The 24701-nt window shown below is 39.0% G+C and overlaps 1 protein-coding gene across 2 annotated transcripts in view; it reads left to right on the forward strand.

Annotated features, from left to right (window-relative positions):
* The window catches only part of RNGTT (RNA guanylyltransferase and 5'-phosphatase), a 220186-nt gene that overhangs the window by 51312 nt on the left and 144173 nt on the right, over positions 1–24701 (forward strand). For both annotated transcript variants that reach the window (XM_042449658.1, XM_042449667.1), the window contains exons 9-10: positions 13612–13747; positions 19277–19348. In XM_042449658.1, coding sequence (XP_042305592.1) covers positions 13612–13747; positions 19277–19348 — 208 coding nt within the window. The remainder of the gene's footprint in view (positions 1–13611; positions 13748–19276; positions 19349–24701) is intronic.

Consider the following 24701-nt stretch of genomic DNA (forward strand, 5'->3'; position numbering starts at 1 on the left):
AAATTTAGGTAAAAAAATTGACCTCAAAAACCTTATCCATGGGTCAATGTAAATACAATATTTTAATGCATATATTATCGGTGGGAAGATAAACAGCGTTCTATGCAATCATGCTGGCCACATGATCACAGAACAGGCTCTGATAACGCTGGCTCTTTGATTTAGTAATGGAGATGAGCACTGTCCCCTATGGTTGGACACGATGACAACCTTGTCAATGGGGAATACCTTTGTATCTATATCTCTATGGTGAAAGGCAAGAGTTTTAATCTGTCCTGGAAACACTGACCCCCTTCTACTCTCTTGGCCATCCAGCTTTAAGTATGTGCACAAATAGTTGTGCCTGCTGGACTTTTGTAAGTTCTTTGGCATTGTTTTCCTTTACTTCATCCTTTACATCCTTCATTACATGTACCTAAGTTTTACACTTGATTTATCCATGGGTTATATCAAAATCCATAATTTTGGCCCCAACACTTGCCTTCAAGTTATATATGAGGTTGACTTATAGTTGAGTATATATGGTAGGTATTTTTATTTAGCATAAAACCAAATATGAACAAGACTCCTATGACTTTTATTAACTGTTTGTAAATTTGAGATCGATCCTAATGAGGGTATTACCATGTCAGTATGTTTTTCCTAGTTGATGAAGCTGACTGAAAACATTTTATGAATGCTTATTTTCAGTTTTTTTTTAAATTGTGAAGTCATAAATGAATTGAGGGGTGAGGAAACTTCCATTCCTGGTGCTGAATCAAGACCTCCTAAAAGTCCAAGTCATCTGGGAGTCTGCAGATGTTTGCATTCTTTTTCCTTTGACAACATTGTTTTGTGGTTTCTCACCTTCTCCTGTGGGTTTCTCCCACTTTTGAAAAGGTTAGTTACCGCCAATGGGAGCTTTAGGTTAAAATATACATACTGACATTTTGGTCCCAGTCCTTGGTTTCATCTGACACTGCAGTGTAATCCCTGATAATGTTTCTGAAATTGAACCCAACCATCAGGAGTCCCACATTTTTAATTTATTTTAAATGTACAAGCATACTCTCTTTGTTCTAGAGAAGGGCCTAGGCCAGCGATCCAGTTGTTCAGAACATTGCTTGTTCTGTGTTGGTCAGTTCCAGCACAAAATCTGTACAGTAGGTATGCAGATAAAGGGAAATGCATTTCAATAAATATTCTGAACAATGATTTCTAGTTTAGCCTCTTTTTTCTCATGGTAGTGGAGTCTGGGGTAGGGTCCTTCAGATATCTGGTACCATGTATTTCAGCTCTGGAGAAATATACAGAGGCACACTTTCATTATGCCTGTAGATTATATAGATGTGTTTAAATCCATCTGTTGTGTACCTCTTTGTTTTGAATTTAGGATTTGAGGAAAAGAAGATCCTGAGCTATATTTCCAATATCTATCCCATTTAACTTTTAAAACCTTGCTTCTAAATGTTTTGCGAAATGAATCATATAATGAATGTGCTGAAATCAGTTTTTATTAAGCTGCTGCTGTTCCTGAAACATTTTTATGCTAATATATTCATGAGAAAGAAATCTAATGGCAAAACTGTTTTTTTTTCTTCTATAGAAATTATTCTTGTGGTCCTGATATGGGATATAGCATTATACGTGAGGAGTTGCTTAGGGAAATATGGTTTACAAATGTACCCAGTTTGGAAGGAGAAGGTTATCAAAAACTGAAATTATGAATAAGACAATTATCACAATGTGGCAAGGCAGGATCTGTACTTGAGGCTGCTATTGGCTTTTGCAATGAAAAGTATAATTAGCCCAGGTGGTTAGTGGCTTCTTCAATCCCTGGATATGTATCTCATTAATAAGGATTGTAGCAGATGTTTGTTCTAATGAGTGGAGTTGAATGACAGGAATAGTGTGGTGAAGGTAATGAGATACCTATCTCTGGGAGAACAGAAATACTGACAATATTAGAAAGGGTTGTTTGGGAATAATTGTGCAATCCTGCACTTTATGTTTGAAAACTTCACAAATTTTCTTTGTGTCCAAAAAACGGCCAAATACTGGTAAGCGTAATCAAATCTTTAGGCAAATTCATTTTTTGAAACACGCTTGTGATTTCCCAACGTTACAGAGAAAAAGAGAGCGAGAGAAAAGGGAGGGAAGGAAAGAATATGTCTTTAGCTTGAGGGGAAATGTTTCTGAAAATAAAATAGTCCTGGGAAATGAAATAGTTGAAACGTAATGAAACATAAAATAGTTCTGGGAAATGGCTGCTGTATTTTAATAACATGCGCCATCCTAGTTACCCTGTAACAAGCAAAATTTTTCAAAAATGGCCTAAACGTCAACATGTAACAGCTCTTAGTTTGAAACTAATTAGTCGGTGACTCATGCAAATCACATTTGGGTAACATTTGGGTCTTTTGCTAGTAGACTCTTCAGCAGAAAATTGTATTGCTTGCACAGTTTTGTCAAATACACAGGTTTTTTTTTAAAAAAAGAAATAGATGAATAAGTGTAGTTTAGTTAGTGAGGCAGTACTTGTTTCTTAGGGGAGAAATGTATTTCTTGGTGTGCAGTATTTAAGAGAAGCCAAGTTTTTAAAAAACAAAACTATTACTAAAACTGCTTCCTATGAATCCATATTGTTACTGCTTCCTTGAGGGCTCAGCATTTTTATATTTTTCTAAAGGTTGCAGTTTGATATATTGGCTACAGTATTTTGATGCAAGGAAAGGAATACTTCAGCTTTGCCAGATATTCTTTGCTTTTTTTTTTAATTAAAAAACCCCCACCCTAGACTCTCTAGAGAGAACAAAGTAGAGTGAGGTAGGTGAGGAATAGCAATCAGGTAACTGAGTAGTTTTCAACACACGCCAAGCCCAAGATTTGTTTACAGTGCCATAAATTGTGAGAGCAGTCTGTTCACAAAACTCAACTCTTGCATCTGTACTCCACAAGTTTTTGATTGTTTGATTCAATCTCATTTAGACTGCAGTCCAAAGTTATAGAGTCAGTTGCACTCAATGCTCACTGGGGATTTCTTCTGAATACAATTGGCCCTCCTTATCCACGGATTTGTTATACATGGATTCAAGCATCCACGGCTTGAAAAATATTCAAAAAAAGTATAAATTTCAAGTATCAAACCTTGATTTTTCCATTTTACATAAGGGACACCACTTTGCTGTGCCATTGTATTTAATGGGACTTGAGCATACACGTATTTTGTTATTCACAGGGGTTCCTAGAACCAAACCCCAATGGATAACAAGGGCCCACTGTAGTCATGTTATGAACTGGTCTGTGGAGGAAGAAATTTTGTTATGTGTTTAAATGCATTCAAAGATAGCACCTCCATTTCCCCTTTTTTAACTAGTCCAGTCTCTGTTTGGACCTGGCCTTTTATGACTATTTATATATTCTGGGAATTAAACTCCCCTCCCCCCCAAAACCCCATAGACATTAGTTGGTATATTTAGATGTTTTAAAGTTAAAGTTACTTAGGTTTGCATTTCCCAGGTTGATGTTGAATATTTTACTTATGATTTGAATGAGATAAAATTTTGGCAGAACAAACAATCCTTAAAACTGATTTCACATGAAGTTCAATGCAAAATGCACTCATGACAGCCGTTTTTTTTAAAAAAAGCAAACAAACAAAAATTTCTAATTTATCCTGGACTTGTACAGAATTATTCAGGATGTCAACTTAAGTGTAAACATCAAATTTATGCCAAAATCAGTTTATAAATGGACATTCTGTAGCAAAAAATATGGCAATCTGAAGCATTTGTGCACATAACCAAAGTAGTTGGGTCAAAAAACTTATTACAGTTTTCATTTTAGTGCCAATCAAAATAAAACAACCAAATTTAATGCCTGTCTCAGTTTTGTATAGCATAATAAACAAACATTTCTTGTTCTTATCCACCCTCGAGTCGATCTCGACCCATGGCGACCCTGGAGATGAGACATCACCAAGACTCTCTATGATCCACTGCTGCTTAGGTCCTGCAAATTCATACACATGACCTTAATAGAGTCCATCCATATAGCATGAGGCCTTCCCCTCTTTTTCCTTCCCTCCACTTTTCCTAGCATTATTGTTTTTTCCAATGAATCGTGCCTCCTCCTAATGTGGCCAAAGTACGAGAGCTTCACTCTTGTCATCTTGGCTTTCAGAGAGATTTCTGGTTTGATCTGCTCTAGGACCCATTTGTTTGAGTTCTTGGCTGTCCCTGGTAACCTCTGCATTCTTCTCCAGCACCACATCTCAAATGAATTAATTCTCTCCCTATCCACTTTCTTAACTGTCCAGCTCTCACATCCATACATGGTAATAGGAAATACAATGACTTGTATGATTCTAACTTTCGCGCTCAGTATTATTATTATTATTATTATTATTATTATTATTATTAAACCTTTATTTATAAAGCGCTGTAAATTTACACAGCGCTGTACATACAATCTTTTAGTTAGACGGTTCCCTGCCCTCAGGCTTACAATCTAAGAAGACACGACACAAAAGGAGAAGGGAGTGGTGGTGGGGAATGGGATCAGGTCCAGCAGTTCTCCACCTCCGAGGCCTGGACCAAGGCAGATGGACTGGAGGAAGTGCTTGGCTTCTTAATTAACGGTTAAAAGGAGGCTTCCTGGGTCAGAGAGGGGCTAGCCTCTGGGAGTGCTTCTCTAAACAATATAGTCTTTAACTCAGTTTTGAAACTGGGTAGAGAAGTGATGAGGTGTGCATGTGGGGGAAGAAGGTTCCAGGAGTAAGGGGCAGCAAGCGAGAAGGGACGAATTCGGGAGGGGGAAGTGGTAGTCCTACACTGTGACAGGAGACCTTGACTACAAGAGCGGAGGGTGCGAGTAGGAATGTAAGGAGAAAGAAGGTCAGATAAGTAAGGAGGGGCCAATCCATGGAGGGCTTTGAAAGTCAATAATAAAAGCTTGTACCAGATGCGGAAGGGGAAGGGGAGCCAATGAAGGGAGGATAAAAGAGGTGAAACATGGTCAAAGCGGCGAGCGGATGTGACAATACGGGCAGCTGAATACTGGACAGAGATTAAAGGATGGAGGTGTGAAAGACGAAGTCCTGTTAGAAGGAGGTTACAATAATCTAGTCGCGAAACCACTAGGACATGGACTAGAGTCTTGGCAGTAGAGATTGAGAGGAATGGACGGATCTTGGCAATGTTGTGGAGAAAGAATCTACAGGCCTTGGCGGTGGCCTGGATCTGGGGAATAAATGACAGAGAAGAGTCAAAAATGAAGCCAAGACTGCGGGCTTGATGAACCAGTTGAATAGAAGTGTCATCGACAGAAACAGAAAAGGAATAGTGAAGGGTGGGTTTAGGTGGAAAGACAAGAAGCTCAGTCTTAGACATGTTGAGCTTCAAGCGCCGAAGCCGCATCCACTGAGAGATGGCAGTCAGACAAGAAGAAACTTGCTGTTCAAGCCCCGTCGAAAGGTCAGGGGTGGAGAGATACAGCTGAGTGTCGTCAGCGTACAGATGATAGGAGAAACCAAAAGACGTTTGTCTTTACATTTTAGGATATTTTCTGGTTCTCTCATAGCTGCCTTCCCCATTCTTTGCCTTTTTAATGATTTCTTGATTGCAGTCCCCATTCTGATCAATATTTCATCCTAAGTATAAAAATTCTTTTACTATTTCTATTTCCTCATTGTCTAGGTTGAATCTGTATAATTTTTCTGTAGTCACTATTTTTGTTTTCCTTATGTTCAACAATAAGCCTACCTTTGCACTTTCCTCCATGATCTTCCTTAGTAGTTGTTTCAAGTCTATGATGTTTTCGGCTAGTAGTATGGTGTCATCTGCATATCTTAGATTGTTGATATTCCTTCCTCCTATTTTCACTCCTCCTCCTGTGTCCAATCCTGCTTTTCGTATAATATGTTCTGCATACAAATTGAACAGATAAGGGTGAGACGATACAGATTTGTGTGACCCCTTTACCAATTGGGAACCATTCTGTTTCTCAGTGCTCTGTCCTGACAGTGTCCTCCTGACTCGAGTAAAGTTTCCTCATTAGGACTATCAGATGTGTTGGCATTCCCATTTCTTTAAGGGCGTTCCATACAAACACTTTAAATTTTAGTATGTAGATTGATTTTGTTATATTCCTTCCATATAACTTAGTGTGTTTTTAACATTTAATATTTAATTTGGGAGATCATAGGCCATTATAAGAATAATTGTGGAGAATATGGGGGGAAATTCATTTTTTGAGTGTTTTAATAATACCAACCAGCTCCTTTGGCTTTTTCTAAGTCTTTTGTTCTTTAAGTGAGAGGGGAAATAACTTTGTTTGTAGCCCTTGGTTTAAATACTGGATTTTGTTTCAACAGTCCATATGGCTGTTGCTGTAGTAGATAGTTCCAAGTTGTTTTATATATCCTGCTATTTTGGCACAAATACTTATTTCTGAAAACTAAACAGTTGCTGGCAAATAATAATTCTTGGTTTTATCCTACATTAAGTGATACATTGTGTGTACTTTTTGGAATCCTATGAAATTGAATTTTTATGATGTTTAAAGGTTGTTCCACAAGTTCCTTGTGGCTAATGAACTGTTAATCAGTCAGTCTGCAAATGGGAGAACCAATACCGTAATGTACTGTGCAAGCTCATTTGATTATTTGCAAAAATATGGTACATTAAAATGCTAATTATATTTTATGTGTGAGGAATAATAATATTTGATCCTTTTTTTTTTAGAGTATCATAATTAAATCAATATATAGAGTTATATTTTTATGTAGTGTAATTGATGTGTTAGCACCTATTTTTATTTCTTGTAGAAAAAATGGATATTAAGCTTGCTATCTAAGAGCTGCACTTTGACATAAAATGTGCTACACTTAAATAGAGAATTCCAGTGTAAGCCATCCGCTGAGACTGTAAAAGAACACACATCTTGATCTTCCCTATCTATTATTTCAGGGAAATTGGTTCTGTTTACTACTATTAGATTTGTATCATAAGATATAGTACATGCTAAACACACATCCAATTAAAAAAAATTCCCTGGTACAGTTTTATATTAAAAGCGTACTAAAACAAAAAGGGGTTTGCCTGCCTACAAAAGAACAGCAGGGAGGAGGCCATGGAGGGAAATTCCAGAAGATGGGAGCAGCAATTGAGAAGGCTGGTGTTCTTACCAAGTGACCCGGGATGCTGGCAGGACTGAGAGAAAGCCTTTTCCTGAAGATCTTAGAGTTCTTTCAGGTTTGTATGGAGGCTGCAGCCTGCACTGGATGACACCTGATGGGGCCCTCCTCCTGCTGTGGGGTGAGGCGGCCCCTCTTGGCTTTGCCGCAGTGGCGGAGGCCTCCTCACGAGGAGACTGCTGTTAACACAGTGAAGGGGAGACCTGAGTGTGCCTCTCCTGGCTTTACTGCAGCAGTGGCGAAGGAGAAGCCTGTGTGCACCTTTTGCCACCCCCCCCCCCCCCCGCACTGGGTGACACCAGGGTGGGTATGCCACTAATGTGAAGTTATAGTTTTTCAGATAGTCTGGACCTATGCCATGCAGTCAAGCTATCAATAATGTTAATAACAATTTAAAACATACAGTGCACTCTCCACTTAGGCGTAAGAGTAAATCAGTGTATGCTGAAGCCCCATAGGAACTAATGGGTCCATGGCACGCAGCGGTTCTTCTTGGGCACGTGACAGGTTCTTCTGGCACATATGCTGAAAGCTGTGTATGATGCGCCCACGTAAAACGCAGGCGCACTGTACATTAAAAAAAAATCAATAAATAGTACTGAAACTTATTTAAAGCCACTTGATTAAAAAACAGTCAGTTCCAAAAAGCCTGTTGGAAAAAAAATAAACAAAAGTCTTTGCTGGCTGATGGGAAAATAGCAAGGAGGGGGTCTTTCATATACTGTATCCTGGATGTGATCCTAGTCCAGAGCTGGACTTCAGCTGTATTTTCCCTCTGTGTTAATGAAATGCTGCTGTTGTGCAAACTGTCTTGTGAAGCTTGAATTGTTCTTGGTCACTATCCTTGTTTTTCGGTATATACAGACTTTGGGGCTTTTCCCCATGCCACCTGAAAAGCCTTCTGTTTTGACTGGGGACCTTCCAGAGCTGTACAGTGGATCAACCACCAGAATGTGGGAGGGGATTCTGCATCTTTGTACATGTAAACTTCTATGCATGTAATGCAAGTTTCCTTGCATGTTGGCCATTTTTTTCTTAAGAGCTTTTAAAGATATCTGTCTCAGTACTTCTAAACCAGTTCTCCTTGCCAATTAATTGCTTAGGCCAGGTGAATCTTTGGGAAGGTTGGGGAAATAGTTTTTTAATTGTTTCTCTCCCTGCCATTTTTGAGGGTGGGTGGGATTGCTGTTTAGCCCCATAGAACATTGAGAAAAGACTGCTAATAAAGCACTTTTGAGAAGGATATTTTGGTCTCAATGCTCCTAAAGATTTAAGGATAGAACTTGTCAACAGTCTTTAAGGTGACTGTTTTAGAATATAGCACTGACTACATGTTGCAAGCAAGAGGTTATGCCAACTGAACATGCTTTTTGTAAAAGTTTACTGTCAGTGAAACTAAACTACAGTATCTAGATCTGGAGATTTGTGATATTATTGCATACTGGTTTCGGAAGGAGAAGGCAGTATAATAACTGTGAATTTGGTACATGTCTGGGGGTTTCATGGGAAAAGAGGGGAAGTGTCTGCTGATCCTGTTATGCAAGTGGCAGTTTGTTCCTGTTATCTTGAAGGTAACCTGTTGCTACAGATTTAAGGTTATATTGCTTTGCGTTGTCCACCAAGTTGTGGCCATAAAGACGACATACACTTAACTTTTTTGGCAAGTTTCAGTTTTCCTTTTCCTTTCCCCTTCCATCTTATTGCTCCTCCATCTTTATATTGTAAAGCACACAGAGTTTTGTAGGTGTTGTGCAGAGATTAAATAATACAGTCCCTGCTGGCAGGTTTCCAATGTAATAGAACAGTATAAAAAGAAAAGGGAATTGGGAAGGTAACAGGGACATAAGCAAGCTCATGTCCTGTTCTGCATTATTACCTTTAATTATTGGGTAGAATGGCCATGGATACAGATAGTTCTGGTGTGGGTCATGAAGTTTTTAAATTTCATTTTCTGATGTAGCCAGGTGGATTTATTCCACACCTTCTAAGAGATGCTGCTTCCTCCATTTTTTTGGTTCCCTTCTCTTTATTCACTTTGAAAGAAACATGTTAGAAACTACAACATATACCTATGTCCAGCAATTAAAAAACAAAACACCAGCATTCCTAAGAGATGGGACAGTTTGGTTATGCTTTTAAAGATTAAACCTGGATGCAAAAGACTCATTGTTAATACTGTACCAGATATATTTGGGGAGAAGTAGCAGGTCAAATCTTAACTTTTAAATAAGCTTCCTATGAGACATTTCAAAGAGTGTCTTTACCTAATAGATGGAAGAATATTTAATCTCAGGTATGGGCTTCGAAATAAGGGATTGCCAATAGAGGATGGAATAATGATCTATTTTTTTGGGGGGGGTATTTAGGCTCATCTGTTCGTATTTCTCCAGAGGGAACATTTTTCTAAACAGCTGACAATATATCCATAAGCACAGCTATTTTAATAGGTCAGTTCCATGTACATTTAGTTTGTACCATTTACAACCTTACTTGGGTGTGCTAAATTTATATTTGTTGTCAAAATAATGCAGCAAAGTCATTAATGGTAGTAAACCTATATACTATAAAATATATGGGCATCAATATACTGCCTCCTCTTTTGCCTTGTAACATGTAGTTGTTGTGGGTGTGAAAAGGGTAATGAATATAATGGAAGTAGCAAGTATGCATTGTCCATTTGAAATCATTAAAGGGGTGTTCCCTAGGAAGCAGAGTTCAGAGTGGCATTGATTTAATTTATTCCTCAAATTAACTTCTGTGGGTAGTTTTAACCTTGTGATATGCTAGCACTTTACCTTATACGGGAGTCCTGCTGAGGGAAGAGATTTACTTGCTTTATTGTAATATGACATGCAATGAGGATTTTACTAAGAGACAATCCTAGACACTTACCAGGCAGTGATTCCCATTGAATTATCTTACAATTGTTCTTCAGAAAAGTTAATATATGTCCCCACGAAAGCAACGGTTCAAAAAAAGAAAAGAAAAAGAAATTCAACTAGAAAGTAAAACTGAACTATTTAACTTAAAATATCTCGCGGTCAGGGTGGTGATGCATGGACACAGGTGATTGCATCCATATTTTGTGGAATCTCCTGTAGGTCTCTTATGTTTGTGTTTGGAAGCTGTCCTTTGCCTATGGTAACTATATTTTATTCTGCTTCTTCAAACCATTACCCCTTTTGTGTTTTCTGTAATACTGGTGTATTTATGTCAAGTTACTTCAGCTGCTATTTATTGTTATTTAAAGGAAAATGTCCCCAAAGATCCCTGGATGACATGTGTAGTAGAACACTTACGTTTCTCCTATTTGTTAATTTAGATTTGACAACTTTCTTTTTCTGTTTCTGTGAGTATAGGGTTGAATCCAGGATCTGATGTGAAGTATAGGACACATAGAAAATGTATTTGCTTCATGTGCATTGGGGGATGCAAATATTTTTCCCACTTTCACCACTAGCTCACTTCATTTACTGTGGTGGTTTTCTGACCTTTCCTCTTTGTGTAGCTTTTCTAGGGACTGGACTGCTGTGGGAGGAGGGGTTTGGGAACCCACTTCTGCCAGACACACAGATACACCCTATTCAATGAGGAGATTAATGTGGGCTTAAAAAAAACTCGGAGTGGTTTGCTATATCAGAGCATCACATCTTTTAGAAATAAGCAACAATGAAGAATCTGGATGGAGAAAATGAGTTTTATTTTGTAGTGGATATACTTTTCAGGTCAGCAGAGATACACAGATGCTGCAAAGTGAGGTGGTACTTTGGATGGGGTACTTGCTAAAAGACTCCTGGATACCACTGTGCTAACACCCTACTTTTCCTTCCTGGGGTGAAAAGGGAGGATGCCTGTTGTCTGTAGAGGTTGGCTTTGCTAGTGGCTTTTTTCTCCTGGAGAAACGTGGAAGGGACATTATGTAAAGCACCATAGCAACACCAACAGTATATTGCACAGCAATAACCATATCCCTTGAAAATGGTTGTTCTGAGGCAATTGGTAAATATCTGTGGATATGTGTTGCTGTTCTTGATTGCCCAAGAAGAAGGTTTGCAGAGAAGTTGGAGGAAGAAAGATATTCCTGAGGGGGAGAGGCTTTGGGGAGAACATTAGCAGCAGATTGTATTTCTGTTCATGTTGTCAAAGGTTTTCACCCACATGTTCATTGTATAGCTCAGTGGAAGAGCACATGCTGTATGGTATAAGGTATCAGCTTCAGTTCCCAGCACTTCCAGTCAAAGGATTTTGAGGAGCTGGGCTGACAAATCTGTTAACCCAATACCTTGGAATGGTATTGTCCTATCAGCAGATATTACTGGATTTTTGGGCTAACTGTATAAGACCACCTCACTTATTGTGTTGCACCCTAATGCAAGGAGAGGGGTAGGCAACCTTGTGCCTTTGAGATGTTTTTTACTCCAGCTCCCACAATGGTTGATTGAGGCTTATGGGAATAGTAGTCTAAAACATCTGGAAAGATTCAGATTGGCTATGCCTGCCCTTAGATGCATTTATGCCTTTAAATTGCAGAGTGTTGGAAGAGGTTGTTTGAAGGGGTACCATAAAGACCTGTATATTCAACCTGAAGTTGTATAAACTTTTTGATTTTTGTTGTAGTTCGCTAAACAAACTTCATATAATAAATTGAGGATAGACAACTGTTTTAATTTTAATTTTATTGAGAGTTTACTTACATTTTCTGTTTGTGCCTGTAGGACAAGTTTGTCCTGCATGTAGTGATATCCTTTTGCTGTAGAACTCCTTTAGTTAGAATAAAGCTTTTATTTAAAGTATTCTGTCTCTTCACTCTCCTCTTCTCATACCTTAGTTTGGCTAGTTCCTGACTTGGGTTTGCAAATACCAGTGGAATCTTTGGCAATGTTCCAGTGCAGTGCTAATGTGTAACAGGTTATTCATTGGGTAGTGGCAGCTAGGTTTGTTTTAATAAAAAAGGTGGTCTCAATGGGTCCCATGCAACTCAGCAGGAGTGGAGGGGTACTACAGTCGGCCCTCTGTTTTTGTGGGGGATCCATTGTGGAACGTCCCTGCCCGTGAAAATGGAGACGTGCTTATATTTAAGCCCCATAGGCTTTAATGGGGCGTGTTCCTGTGAGCGCATGCGGGGGGTGTGCCCCATTGAAAATAATGGAGGTCACTCATCTGTGGATATTCAAGACTGGGGACCTCAAGTCCGTGAGAGAGGAGGGGCGACAGTATAGAAAAACTTCACATTAACTCCCTGGGGTTGGAGTGGCAAATTGGCCTCCTGCTGGGCCTTGGAAGGCTCCCCCTCCCTGCCTCCATACCCTCTGATTTTGAAAAATAAAACAAAAAGCTTTTAATTTTAAAGGAGTGGAACTAGGGAGTCTTTGAGTTTTAAAAGTGGCTTTGAAACACTGTTTGTTTGCAGCTGTATTAAAATACACCAAAAGGACAGAATATTATTTATTTATTTATTTATTTATTTATTTATTTAATTTGTATGTCATCTTTCTCCCAACCTGAACCCAAGGCAGCTTACAAAAGCTTAAAAAGATAAAGCAGAAATATTTTACCTGTTTGTATTATTAATGTACCAGTTACATTATAACTTTATAATGTACACATTAAGGAAGAGCAGAGAGATATGAAACTGTTTATGATTCTAAAGTGTTTTCTCTTTATAAAGCTAGAAGCTAGAGATGGATTCACTGTCACAGAGAGAACAATGACAAATAATTCAGATTTTCTGAGTCAGGCTGCTGAAATAGCCATCTTTATCTTTAAGTTTTAATTGATTGCAGATGTGCTAAATTTTTGAACCAAATTTTGAAACTCCCTCATTCTAATTATGCTATTCATTTGTCTCAGAGTAACTTGAAATGTACATAAGCAACTGGTCAAATCTACTTTTGAGACATTAAAGGGCTTTTTTGTGCTGTGTGTTATTTACTTCCTTTGTTCCAAGATTGCTGTGTGTTGAGTTTAAAACATTTCATGTTCTGGATTCTTTAGATTTGGAGAGACAGAATGATGCAACACCCTATTGTCCATTCAGATTGTAGCATAGAGATTCATGTTGTAACCCTTGGTCCTATACATTTTTTCATAGAGAGGGTGATTTATGTTCTTTATTTTCTTGTGATTTATTTAGCTAGGGCTCTGTGTTCCATGCCATCTTGTAGCATGTGTAATGAAGGCACATCTCCGCAGTCTGCAAATTAAAAGCCCTGTTTGTGTTGTCAGTACCCAAAACCCCTTATTTTTAAGTCCTGCAACCCCCCCCCTTTTTTTTTTAAATTTTGAAATTGTCCTTCTTTGTGACTTCAGACAGATGGGTAACAACATTTTAGTTTGTATATAGCCATCACATTTAATACACTTTGAAGGATAAAAAATTAATAAAAACTTATGAAGAAAAAAATGTGTTTTAATTGGTCTTTGTCTTCTCCCCATAGGTATATGATGTTGATCGATGGCAAGGATGAAGTGTATATGATTGACAGAGATAACTCTGTGTTTCATGTATCTAATCTGGAATTTCCTTTTCGTAAGGATCCACGTGCACACTTAGAAAACACACTATTGGATGGGGTAAGAGTCTGCGTCTTCAAGCACCATATGCTTCCTTTATTTTTTTGCACCAGTTACTTCAGAATCTGAGATTATTCTTGCAGTAAGGGATGAGCACATAATTTTGATGATATTCTCATTTTAAGGAAGGGAAGTTTATAACAAGAGTTCACAAAGATGCCTGCTAGGTTGCCAGTGGTAGCAGTCTGGGTTTGTCAAAGGCAAAATCTGTATGAGAGCCTCTGTCAAATTTCAACAGAAGACTTGAATGCTCTTTTCCCCTGAGTCCTCTGGCATTTGCAGAAGACTTCTGGGAGAGCTGAGTTTTTTTCCTCTCTCAGTCCATGCTGAGAATTTGGGTAAGAAAAGAAGAAATAGTTGTCTCTTGCTGCTGTCTCTTTTTCAGAAACTCCATGGGCATGCACTGAGGACTGGGGCAGGAAGGCTTAGAGGTGACTCAAAACAGTGGCTAGCTTAGCCAGATTTTATGGGCACCATGATTCTAAAACTTTTGCTTTATGAAGCTCTCTACTGGCTGGAATCCTGCTGAGGTTCTCTGTTACTGTAATAGTCCATTATGCTGATGGTTGTGCTTAAATGTTATACAGTAGGCCCTTGGTATATGCGGGGGATCTGTTCCGGACCCCCCCCCCGCGCATATCAAAATCTGCATATGCTCAAGTCCCATTGTCCCCAATGACCTGGTGTTGGAGGCCAAGAGGCCTCTAGGCCACCACCCTGCCGTTCCGCAGCGGCGCCGGCGAGGAGGTCGACACTTGGCCTCCAGCACCACCACCCGGCCTCCTCACTGCCACTGCCTCCTTGCCGCTGGCGCCATCACCTCAGAAGGGCCAGGTGGTGGCCTGGAGGCCTCTTGGCCTCCAACACCACCACCCGGCTTTTCTTGTGGCGGTGGCAAGGAGGAGGTTCAGTGGCAGCAGCAAGGAGGAGGTAAGCAGGAAGGGAAGGAACGAGGGAGGGAGGGAGGGAAGGAAGGAAGGAAGGAAGAAGGGAGGGAGAGAGGAGAGGAAAGGGGAGGGACTTTTGTCCCCAATGGCGATGTGCATGTATGCGCGCCCTCATTGGGGACAATATGCGTTTGCCATCCACGGATGCTCAAATCTGCGTATAAGGAGGGCCCACTGTAATAACATTTCCACAGGCTATTTTTCCTCATTTCATTGCTCCCAGTCCTAGGTTCTTTTCTAGACTAGCCTTGAGAACTTTAGAAATTTAATCTGTCTGGTGGCATAAGCATTCCAGAGCTAAACAAAAGTGTGGTTTCTGCTTTGCTCCAGGTTGGAAGTATCCTGGGTTGGCTCAAAGAAGACTGTATGGAGACATGGGTAGAATAGCAAGTAGATGGTTCAGGGAAAATGTTGATGTGAACATAATGAGCTAGCTTGAACATGGCACTGTATTTTTAATGCTCCCAAATTTGAGAGGACTCAAGTGTGTATCACTGGGAACAGACAGAAGGAACCGAAGCCATGTGGAACAGACAAGAGTAGGACCTTATGCATTCACTTATGAATTATGCAAGTGGTAGAAAACAAAAGGTCATCTAACCTGACATGCAAAAATGCAAATATCATTGCACTTTCTTATTCTGATATGCTGTGTATAAGTGCATACCCCATCTTTTATACTAGTAGTGTGAACTCATTTTAACATTGTAGACAGAGCTGGATGAAGTTCAGAGCAAGCATTTCAGGTTGCTACTTGAGGTTTTATGCTCCTTCCATCATCCTTTCGTTTTTTGTCATTACTGAAAAGCACAATGTCATTTGTATACTTAAACACAAACTCTGTTTGAAACAATAGTTTCCATGACCCTGCTGGATAAAACCTATTTGTGAGGCCTTAGGTTAACCTTCCCTTCCTGGTGTGGTCTTGCTATATTAATAAAAAGGTTTCATGCATAGCTTATGAATAGTGGTAGGCGCTGACAGAGGAAAAACTGAAATTGTCTCTGATCAAGGAGGCCAGCTGCCTTCTTCATGGCATTGTTGGGTCTTTAAGGCTTATTCTCTGTGATGCTTTGCCATTGCAGTAGCTCATAGCTTCAAGACATTTGTTCTGGTGATTTATCTCTTGAATATTTCAAGCCAATAGTTCATTTAGTTAATGAATCACTGTTTACCTTTTAAAATCTGCAATAACCTTCATTTTATGTGATTCTTTACCAATTGCATCTGTTGAAGTAGACTGAGTCTGTGAAAGCATATGCTATTCCATTTTGGAAGACCTGGAAGGAAGGGGGTTTGGGATTCATAAGGAATCAACCAAAATTAAAAAGAAAGAAAGAAAGAAAGAAAGAAGAAATGGCAGTTATATGAAAATGAATTCAAGGCCACAATAGACATTGCAACACTTTTGTGTAAAAAGCTAGGCTTGCCATTTTTCCTTCTCTAGTTTTTTTTGCTCTTTATTATAGGCCTAAACAATTATTTTTGAATGTACTAAACATAAGAACAACATATTAAATTTAGACTTGAACCAAAACCCATGCTTACCTTTTTACATTACAAAATGGTTAGTTGTGAATGTTACACCAGCTATTTAGGAGTCTACACAGTAAGTCAAGTAGAGTATCCAGTAAAAATCTAATCTTTTTTCAGTTTCCATAGCAACACAACTACAATAACATAAACTCCCAAAGATGCATTTTATTGCTCTCAAGTATTGCCCAAGAGCTCAATAATGCTTCTGGCTTTGGGTTTGCTTATTGATTTCATGCTAATGAAAGCTACAAGGAAGTCTCTTCTATTCTGACCTCAGCATGGAGGGAGATGAATTCCTAGCTGTACCTTTGCCTTGAGATGATAGTGTCCTAGTGTGCTCCTTCAGATTCTCAGCTAGGGTGCTCTTTTTCCCCTCGCCAGTTTCTCCTTCATGAGCCAGTCTACAGATATCTTATGAAAGAATACAGTACCAACATTTCAGAAAATAGACAAAAAGTGTTGAGCTGTCTCCTTGACTGTATTACTCTTTGATCCCTAAAAGACAGGGCAAGAGCTCAGCGTTGAAAAGAACAAGTTCACAAATCACTGCGTGTCACTGAACTCCAGAGTCCTCCTCTGTGCAAATGACTGAGTTAGCTTTGTTGATGTCTCCATTTGTCTTCATACTTTTTTGTAGAAATGACATTTCCTCACTCAATAAAAGCCTGTATGTATGTATGTATGTATGTATGTATTTATTTATTTAGAGCACCAATTTGATTTACACCAATTTGATTTAAATCACAATTTAAAACTACTCAGTAAGACTCACTTTAATCATGTGATACCCGCCCCCAAAAGGACAGTCTTCCTTGCTATAAGCTTAATACATACTTTACACAACTCAGAGTTACCGAACACTCATTCTTGCTGGTATAATCTTAATATTTACAACAAGCTGAAGGTTTCATTTTTAGAATAACAACTTTTCAGATTACAGTTATATCAAAAATACTGTTTTGATTATACTATTAGAAATGCACCATAGATAGATACTTATGAAATTATTCTGCAGTGAAGTGTCTCTAGTTTAATAGGTTAATCATTCATATTTGGACAACTTTTCTGCTGTATTTTATTGGAACTTTATTTGAAGGAGAAAAATAACCATTGCCTTAATAATAACATTTTAAATAGTTTAATTTAACTAAAAAAATAACATTATAGCTTATGGAAGAGCATGACATTGTGAATGGGTTAATGGAATTCATTTACAAAATAACTTAAACGTTGCATGAATATACATTCTCATGCTACTTTATTATTATTATTATTATTATTATTATTATTATTAACCTTTATTTATGAAGCGCTGTAAATTTACACAACGTTGTACATACAGTCTTTTTAGTTAGATGGTTCCCTGTTAGAAGGGAGTGGTGGAGGGGAAGGGGATCAGGTCCAGCAGTTCCTCTCTACCTCCAAGGCCTGGACCAAGGCAGATGGACTGGAGGGAGGGCTTGGCTTCATAATGGAAGGTTAATCTTCTTTCAGGGAAAATACATTCTCTCAAGTAGGATAATACATATACAGTACATAGCAATACAGGAAATGGTTTGATAAACAGGCACCAAAAGAACATCAAATAGTAAGCGACAATTATGCAATGCCTGGGAAGGCTTCTCTGAACAGGTTGATTTTCAACTCCGTTTTGAAGCTGGTTAAAGAAGTGATGGCTCTTGCTTGCGGGGGAAGAAGGTTCCAGGAGTGAGGGGCAGCAAGTGAAAAGGGGCTTAAAAGGGGATTAAAAATTAAGCCCAATTTCATGATGAATAACATTTGGATCATAATGTATCTTAAATAGAAAACCATCTTTTTTCCTCAAAAGACAATCAATTTAAAAAATCTGATTTAAATTTTAAAAATTTGGTTTAAATTTTAACCATCTTTTTAAAAAAACATTGATTTTTACAACTGACTATTGGGAAAGAGAATGGCAACCCCTAACAATGTATTTGAATAATTTAGGAGGAAAAAATGTAAGAATATATGAGAGAAAAACATAAATGGATAATGGCTAATATTTTGATGTTTGTGTAAGCTAAAGGGAAGGAGATTGGGAAGAAGGGAATAGAAGTAAGAACGGAAGTTCATGGGGGATGTATGTACAGTTTATAAGAAATGAAATTGTGATGTTAATTTGTATATAATATTGTACATGTGAAAAAGATAAAAACAATTAAAAAATCATTGATTTTTAAAATTTACTCTGATTTAGAATATTTATGCCTTGCTCTTCAGCCAGAAAGGCTCTCGTAGCAGTTTACAGATTGTTAATTTGTTAGTTCCCTGCCCTCAGGGTTACAGTCTAAAAAGACATGACACAAGTGAATGGCAGTGGATAAGGGGATCATGTCCAGCAGATAGTGCTGGTTGTTCTCTCCTTCAAAGGCCAGGGTGGTGGCTATTAGAAATGTATCATATGCTCCATCTGCCCTTGGGTCTAGGCATGGTTGAGCTGTGTCTGCCTCTTCTCTCCCTCTGATGCCAGGCTGGTAACAGTTAAGATGGAAAACAACTGATAATTTCTATAACAACTTTGAGCAGTTCTACAGTGTGCTTAGACTTGGAGGGCATATCTTGCAGACATGTCCTTGAATATTCAGATATAAATTTTAAACTTCAGGGGAGGGATGTTGTTTTGACTTGTTACCTGTGTAATAGTGTATTGAATCACAACAGTAGGAGCCTTTTCATTGCCACCAGTGAGTGCTAAGAACAAAGCACCCCAAGAAACCAGTGTATCTACAAAATTTTAAGTTCCATGGTGTGCCATGCATTATTCAGACTTCATTGGTGCAATACAAGAAATGCAGCATACATTTAATTACCTGTCTATGCTCCATTTCCCTTTCTTCATTTTGCGAACAGGTGCCCTGTTGATTTTGGCTTTTAACTAAAGGTTCCCCTCCCTCTGAAAATCCTTAGAAAGAATGAAAGCATCTTGGGAAGCTGAAACATTGCTAGTATTAAAAAAAAGATTTTAACTAAAGTTAGTTGATATGAGTTAAGTGTTTAAGACTTCTTTTTTTCTTCTCTTCTTAAGGAAATGATCATTGACAAAGTAAATGGCCAAGTTGTTCCTCGCTACTTGATATATGACATAATAAAATTCAGCGTAAGTATATTATGTTTTGGTTCATTTACTATGAATCATATTTTACTATGTTTTCGTACTATTTTGTACTATGCTGTTTTTGTACAGAGACCTGGCTGATGAAGGTGTGTGTGTGTGTGTGTGTGTGTGTCAGTCAGTTTGCCTGTCTGCCTGTCTGTCTCTCTCCCAGTCTTGTCTACCTGGGTTCTCTGAACTGGAGCAGGCGAGGCCAGGGGAGTGGTGAGGTGGAGTGTGGGAGTTGTGGGATTCCATCTTCCTTACCAGGTGCCTTTCCCCATAGTCTGCTGGGTATGATTCTGTCTGCTTAAAGGTGGGTGACAAAGTAGAAGTTCTGTTGGGGTACTGCCCACCCCACTGCTCAACAGTGTCTCTTCCTGAGGCTAGCTGAATTGGTTTTGGTGGCAGTGGTGGAGTCCCCTCAGCTTGTTGTACTGGGGAACCTCAGCATCCATGTGGAGACTGTTTTGCCAGGAGTATCAGGACTTCACATCCATCTGCCATGATAACTGTGGGGCTGTCCTAAGTAATATCCGGTGCAACCCATGCTGCAAGACACATTTTGAACCTGGTTTTCTGTTCTGGGCAGGATGATGGTGACAAAGGTGTGGAGGACCCTTTTGTAGATTTGTTGTCATGGACTGATTACTCACTGGTACAGTTTAGATTTACTGGGACTCAGAGCCTCCAAAGGAGTGATGGGGCCTATCAAGATGGTCTGCCCCAGGAGGTGTATGGATCCACATGAATTCCTGATGGTTCTTGGAGAGTAGTCTGTGGCCTTGGTAGGTGATCCTGTTGCAACCCTGGCTGATCTCTCAAATAGAGAAATTGCCAGGGTTGTAGAGATGATTTCTCCTAAGCGTCTCCTCCCACAAAATGGAGCCAAATGAGCCCCCTGGTTCACTGCAGAGCTGGCAGTGATGAGATGAATGGGATGGAGACTAGAGCAACAATGGCAGAAGACTCGGAGCGAGTCTGACTGAACATGGACTATAGCTCATTGGAAGGCCTGTGTTGGGCTAATGTTGGCCCACAAGAAGAAAATAAAGATCACTCAATAGCTTAGTCTTAGAATTTGCAAGATGTTTTGCAGACAAAACCGCTCAGACCTTCTTTGACTTGGACACTAAAATTGGGACAGATCCATTGGATGTAATCTTGGCCCCTGCCTGTCCTTATTATTAGATACATTTCAGTTTGTGCAGCCTGACGATGTGGACAGAATTTTTGGAGAAGTGAGGGCCACCACATGGATCTTTATCCTCCCTTGCTCCTGAAAGCAGCTAGAGTGGGATTGGCAGACTGGGTAATGGGAGTAGTGAATGCCTCACTGCAGCAAGGGAGGTTTCCTTCCTGTCTAAAGGAGGTTGTGAGGAGGCCATTACTAAAAAAGGCTCCCCTGGATCCCACCATTTTGAATACTTATTGGTCAGTCTCTACTATTTCATTCTTAGTCAGGGTTCTGGAATGAGTGGTGGCCTTCCAGCTCCAAGAGTTTCTGGGTGAAATTATCCAGATCGATTTCAGTCTGGCTTCAGGCCTGCCTATAGGACAGAGACAACTTTCGTCACCTTGGTGGATGGCCTACGCATGGAACCGGACAGAGGGAGTGTGTCCCTGTTGGTCTTGCTGGACCTCTAGGCAGCTTTCAATACCATTTACTGTGATATTCTTCTGGGCCCCCTCTTTGAGATGGAACTTGGGTAATTCTGGTCTTCTGGCAGGCCTTTCCAGACTAGGTCCACCTCTATTTTCCTGCCTCCACCCCCTTCACTTCTCTCCACTTTTCTCCATCCCCTTTTCCATCCTATCTGGACCCCTGCTATACAGTTCTTTTTTTACAATTCTTCTATTGATTTTAACTGCGATTCTATACTGTTGTTTTAATATCTCTCTGAGGGATAGGGGTTTCTTAGAATTTTAACTGTCTCTTGTTATATTGTTGTAATCCGCTTGGATTTCAAGTGATTAAGCAGAATATAAATAAATAAATATTATTTATTTATTTATTTATTGGAGGGGCAAATGCAGAGGGTAGTGTTGGGGGACTTCTGTTTGATGCCTTGACGATTGGCCTGTGGAGCCCACAGGGTTCTGCTTTGTTACCCATGTTATTTAACATCTGCATGAAACTGCTGGAAGAGGTCATCCAGAGTTTTGGGGGGCTGTGTCACCAGTATGCTGATGACATCGAAATCTGTCTCTCCTTTCCACCCAACTCCAGGAAAGCTGTCTCTGTACTGAACCAAAGTCTGTTGTTAATAATGGACTAGATGAGGGTAAACAAACTGAAACTTAATACAGACAAGACATAGGTGCTCCTGGTCTGTTGAAAGGCAGATCAAGGAACTAGGACTTAGCCTGTGTTGGATGGCATCACATTGCACTCCCCCTGAAGATGCAGGTTCGCAATTTGGGAGTACTGCTGGAATGAGATCTGAGCCTGAATGCCTAGTTTTCAGCAGTGCATTGATTAGGAGTGAATTTGCACAGCTAAAACTAATGCATCAGCTGTGACTGTTCTTTGAGATGTCAGATCTGACTGTGGTAATACATGCATTGATTGTATCCTGTTTGCACTGCTGTGACATACTCTCGCAGAGCTGCCTTTGGAAACTGTTCAGAAACTTCAGCAAGTTCAGTAAGTGGCAGCCACAATGGTAACTGGGACCAGTTATAGGGAGCATCTAACTCCCTTGTTGAAACAGCTTCACTGGCTACTGGTTCATTTCTGGGCAGAATTCCAAGTGCTGGCCACTTATAAACCCCTATATGGCTTAGGATCAGACTATCTGAAAGACTGTATCTCTCCATACCACACTGCAAGGTTCCTAAGGTCTACAGGGGAAGGCTTTCTCTCAGTTCTGTCATCATCACAGGCTTGCTTGGTGAGGAGATGAGGGCCTAGGATATATAAACCAAATGACATTTAAATTAATTAATTAAATAAATACTATGAAACCAGTATTAATCATGATCATAAATCCTTGCTGCTGGACAGCAAAGGATATATGAGAAAACATACTCATCAATTGACACAGGAATATAAAATGAGTTTCCATATTATTCATTGTAGATTTTAATTGTAATTTGTTAAGGTTGAACTCCACTGGATTCTCCTTAGTCTCCTTAGATCTAGTTTAAGTTTTCTGATTTTTCTTACAAATTTCTTATCCAAACGTGTGAGGAGACATGTAGGGAGGTCTGGTGGGGAGGATTTGCAAGTGACAGTAAAGGACTTGATTTTTAAAGGACTTGATGCTTGAATGGAATGCTCATTGAAAAAGGAAGTTTCTTTCTTTTTATTAAAAACAAACATAGGTACATAACATACAATAACTTCCATTCTTTGCCAGGTATAATGTTGTGTCCCCCCCAAAAAAAAAGTTGTTTAAGCAGTTCTTTTTCTCGAATATTTTGAGTCCTTTAATTAAATTTTCTTCTTATCTGCTCCAATCTTTCGTTGTCGGTTTTCCCTTCTTAGTCTTTTTCTTCTTTCTTCCTTTATTCTTATCCTTGCATTCTTACAATCCTTAACATACCCCCTCCCTTCTTCCTATCACATACAATTAAATTTCACTTGTCTTTCTTCTTTCAAACCCTTCCATTCATCCACTCATTCTAAACTTCCTTCTCCAGATTGGACAGTTTTTCTAACATCTGATCTCTGGATTTCCAAAATATCTTGTTAAACTAACTTGTTTTCTATTCAGATCTACCTATAATTATTCTAACTTCATAAGTTGTTCTAACTTGAGAAAGGAAGTTTCTGTTAGTTTCTTGAACCAAGAAGTGTTGGGATCTCCATCCAGGTTTCAGTGGATAACAACTGCTGAACATCCAACTCATAGGGTGATGCAAGAATTTACCAGTAAAAATAATCTAATAACAAATTTCACTGATTTAATTATACTGATGTGATCATAAAAACATTAGTAGCTGAAATATTAGCAGGATTTTTGTGGTTCCTCAATTTAAGATTAAGTCAGTTTGATACTACAGTTAGTAAGGCAGTGTTAGCTAATACAATCAAGCTGGAGTTTATTTTAGAAACAATGAGGCATAATGCATTTAGTTTGTAGCCTTGCAGACATATATTAGTGGTTGGGTATGCCTATGTAATTCTCTGCTTTCTTAAAATAATTACACATAACCTCCCACCTTCCCAATTAGCAAGTGAATTTCTTCCAAGTGTTAACAGGGGAGCTTTCTTTACTGAATTTCCTCCAGCTATGGAGCTGTCAAAGTTGTAAGAACTGTGCTAGGAAGAAAAAGCAACCTGTCTTGGAATAATTTACTAGATGGAATGAAAAACTGCAAGTTTATATTAATGTTGGTTAAGATAATACTCACACTACACATACTTGTATAGCAAAGTTCCATCAAAGGATGACACATCTAGGAAGGGTACAAACTATTATGTGAACCCACTATCAGTCTGTGATTTCTGATCCTGATTTGTTACAAACCTGATAATTATAGTTATATGGTTTAGGACCAAATGGCAAATTGTGCTTAATTTACCTGCAGAGCCTCCCAGTAGTATGCTGAGGATGAAAGGGAAATTGGGTGGTATGAGGACTAAATGGGGCAGGAGCAAGTCTTATATATATCTTGCCTTGGTAAATCACAATATATACCTCCAAACCTGGCCCATGTGTTGCCCTTAATTTATGTTTCTATCATTTGGACAGATTTCAGTTATATTATTTCTAGTGGAGTCATTCAACAAAATATTTTTTTAACTAATGGACTGTTTGCTTCTTAGTTGAGAAGGAATTTTGCGCACCTAATATACTTAAACAAGCAGAATGTTCCAAAGTAAATGAGTTGTTTGTTTTAGGAAGGAAGGACAGACTATGTTGACAGATCAAACTTCAGTAATTCAGGAAGCAATATTAGCCTGGTTGTGACAGTGATGTTTGAAGTCAGGACTTTTAGGTTTTTAAATGCAATAGGGTTTGTAAAGGGAAATTTATGAGCAACAATGTGATTTCAGTTCAAGGACAGTCAGACAACACGTTATCATCAAGCAGAAGAAGGCTTTATCTGAAAAGGCCATTAACAGTACCAAGCTTGCAAAGATTAAAAAAGTCAACAAATTGTTCTTATGCAAATTAATTATAGAAGTTTAATTTACAAAAATAGTTTATTGAAATGTTTTGTCTTGGCAAGGCGATTCATTTTTAATAGTCAGATATTATGAGGTATTTAATGGTGACAATCAGTGGGATGTGGCACTTGTTTAAATGAAGAGTTGAATTTGCAGTTGTGGTCTTTCAGGTGAACCATAGTTATGATCATATTTAGGTGGTGCAGCCAGCATGTGAGAATCTATTGATTGAAAGCCTGA

Source organism: Sceloporus undulatus, chromosome 1 (assembly GCF_019175285.1).
Source record: "Sceloporus undulatus isolate JIND9_A2432 ecotype Alabama chromosome 1, SceUnd_v1.1, whole genome shotgun sequence".
In the NCBI taxonomy this organism is placed as follows: domain Eukaryota; kingdom Metazoa; phylum Chordata; class Lepidosauria; order Squamata; family Phrynosomatidae; genus Sceloporus; species Sceloporus undulatus.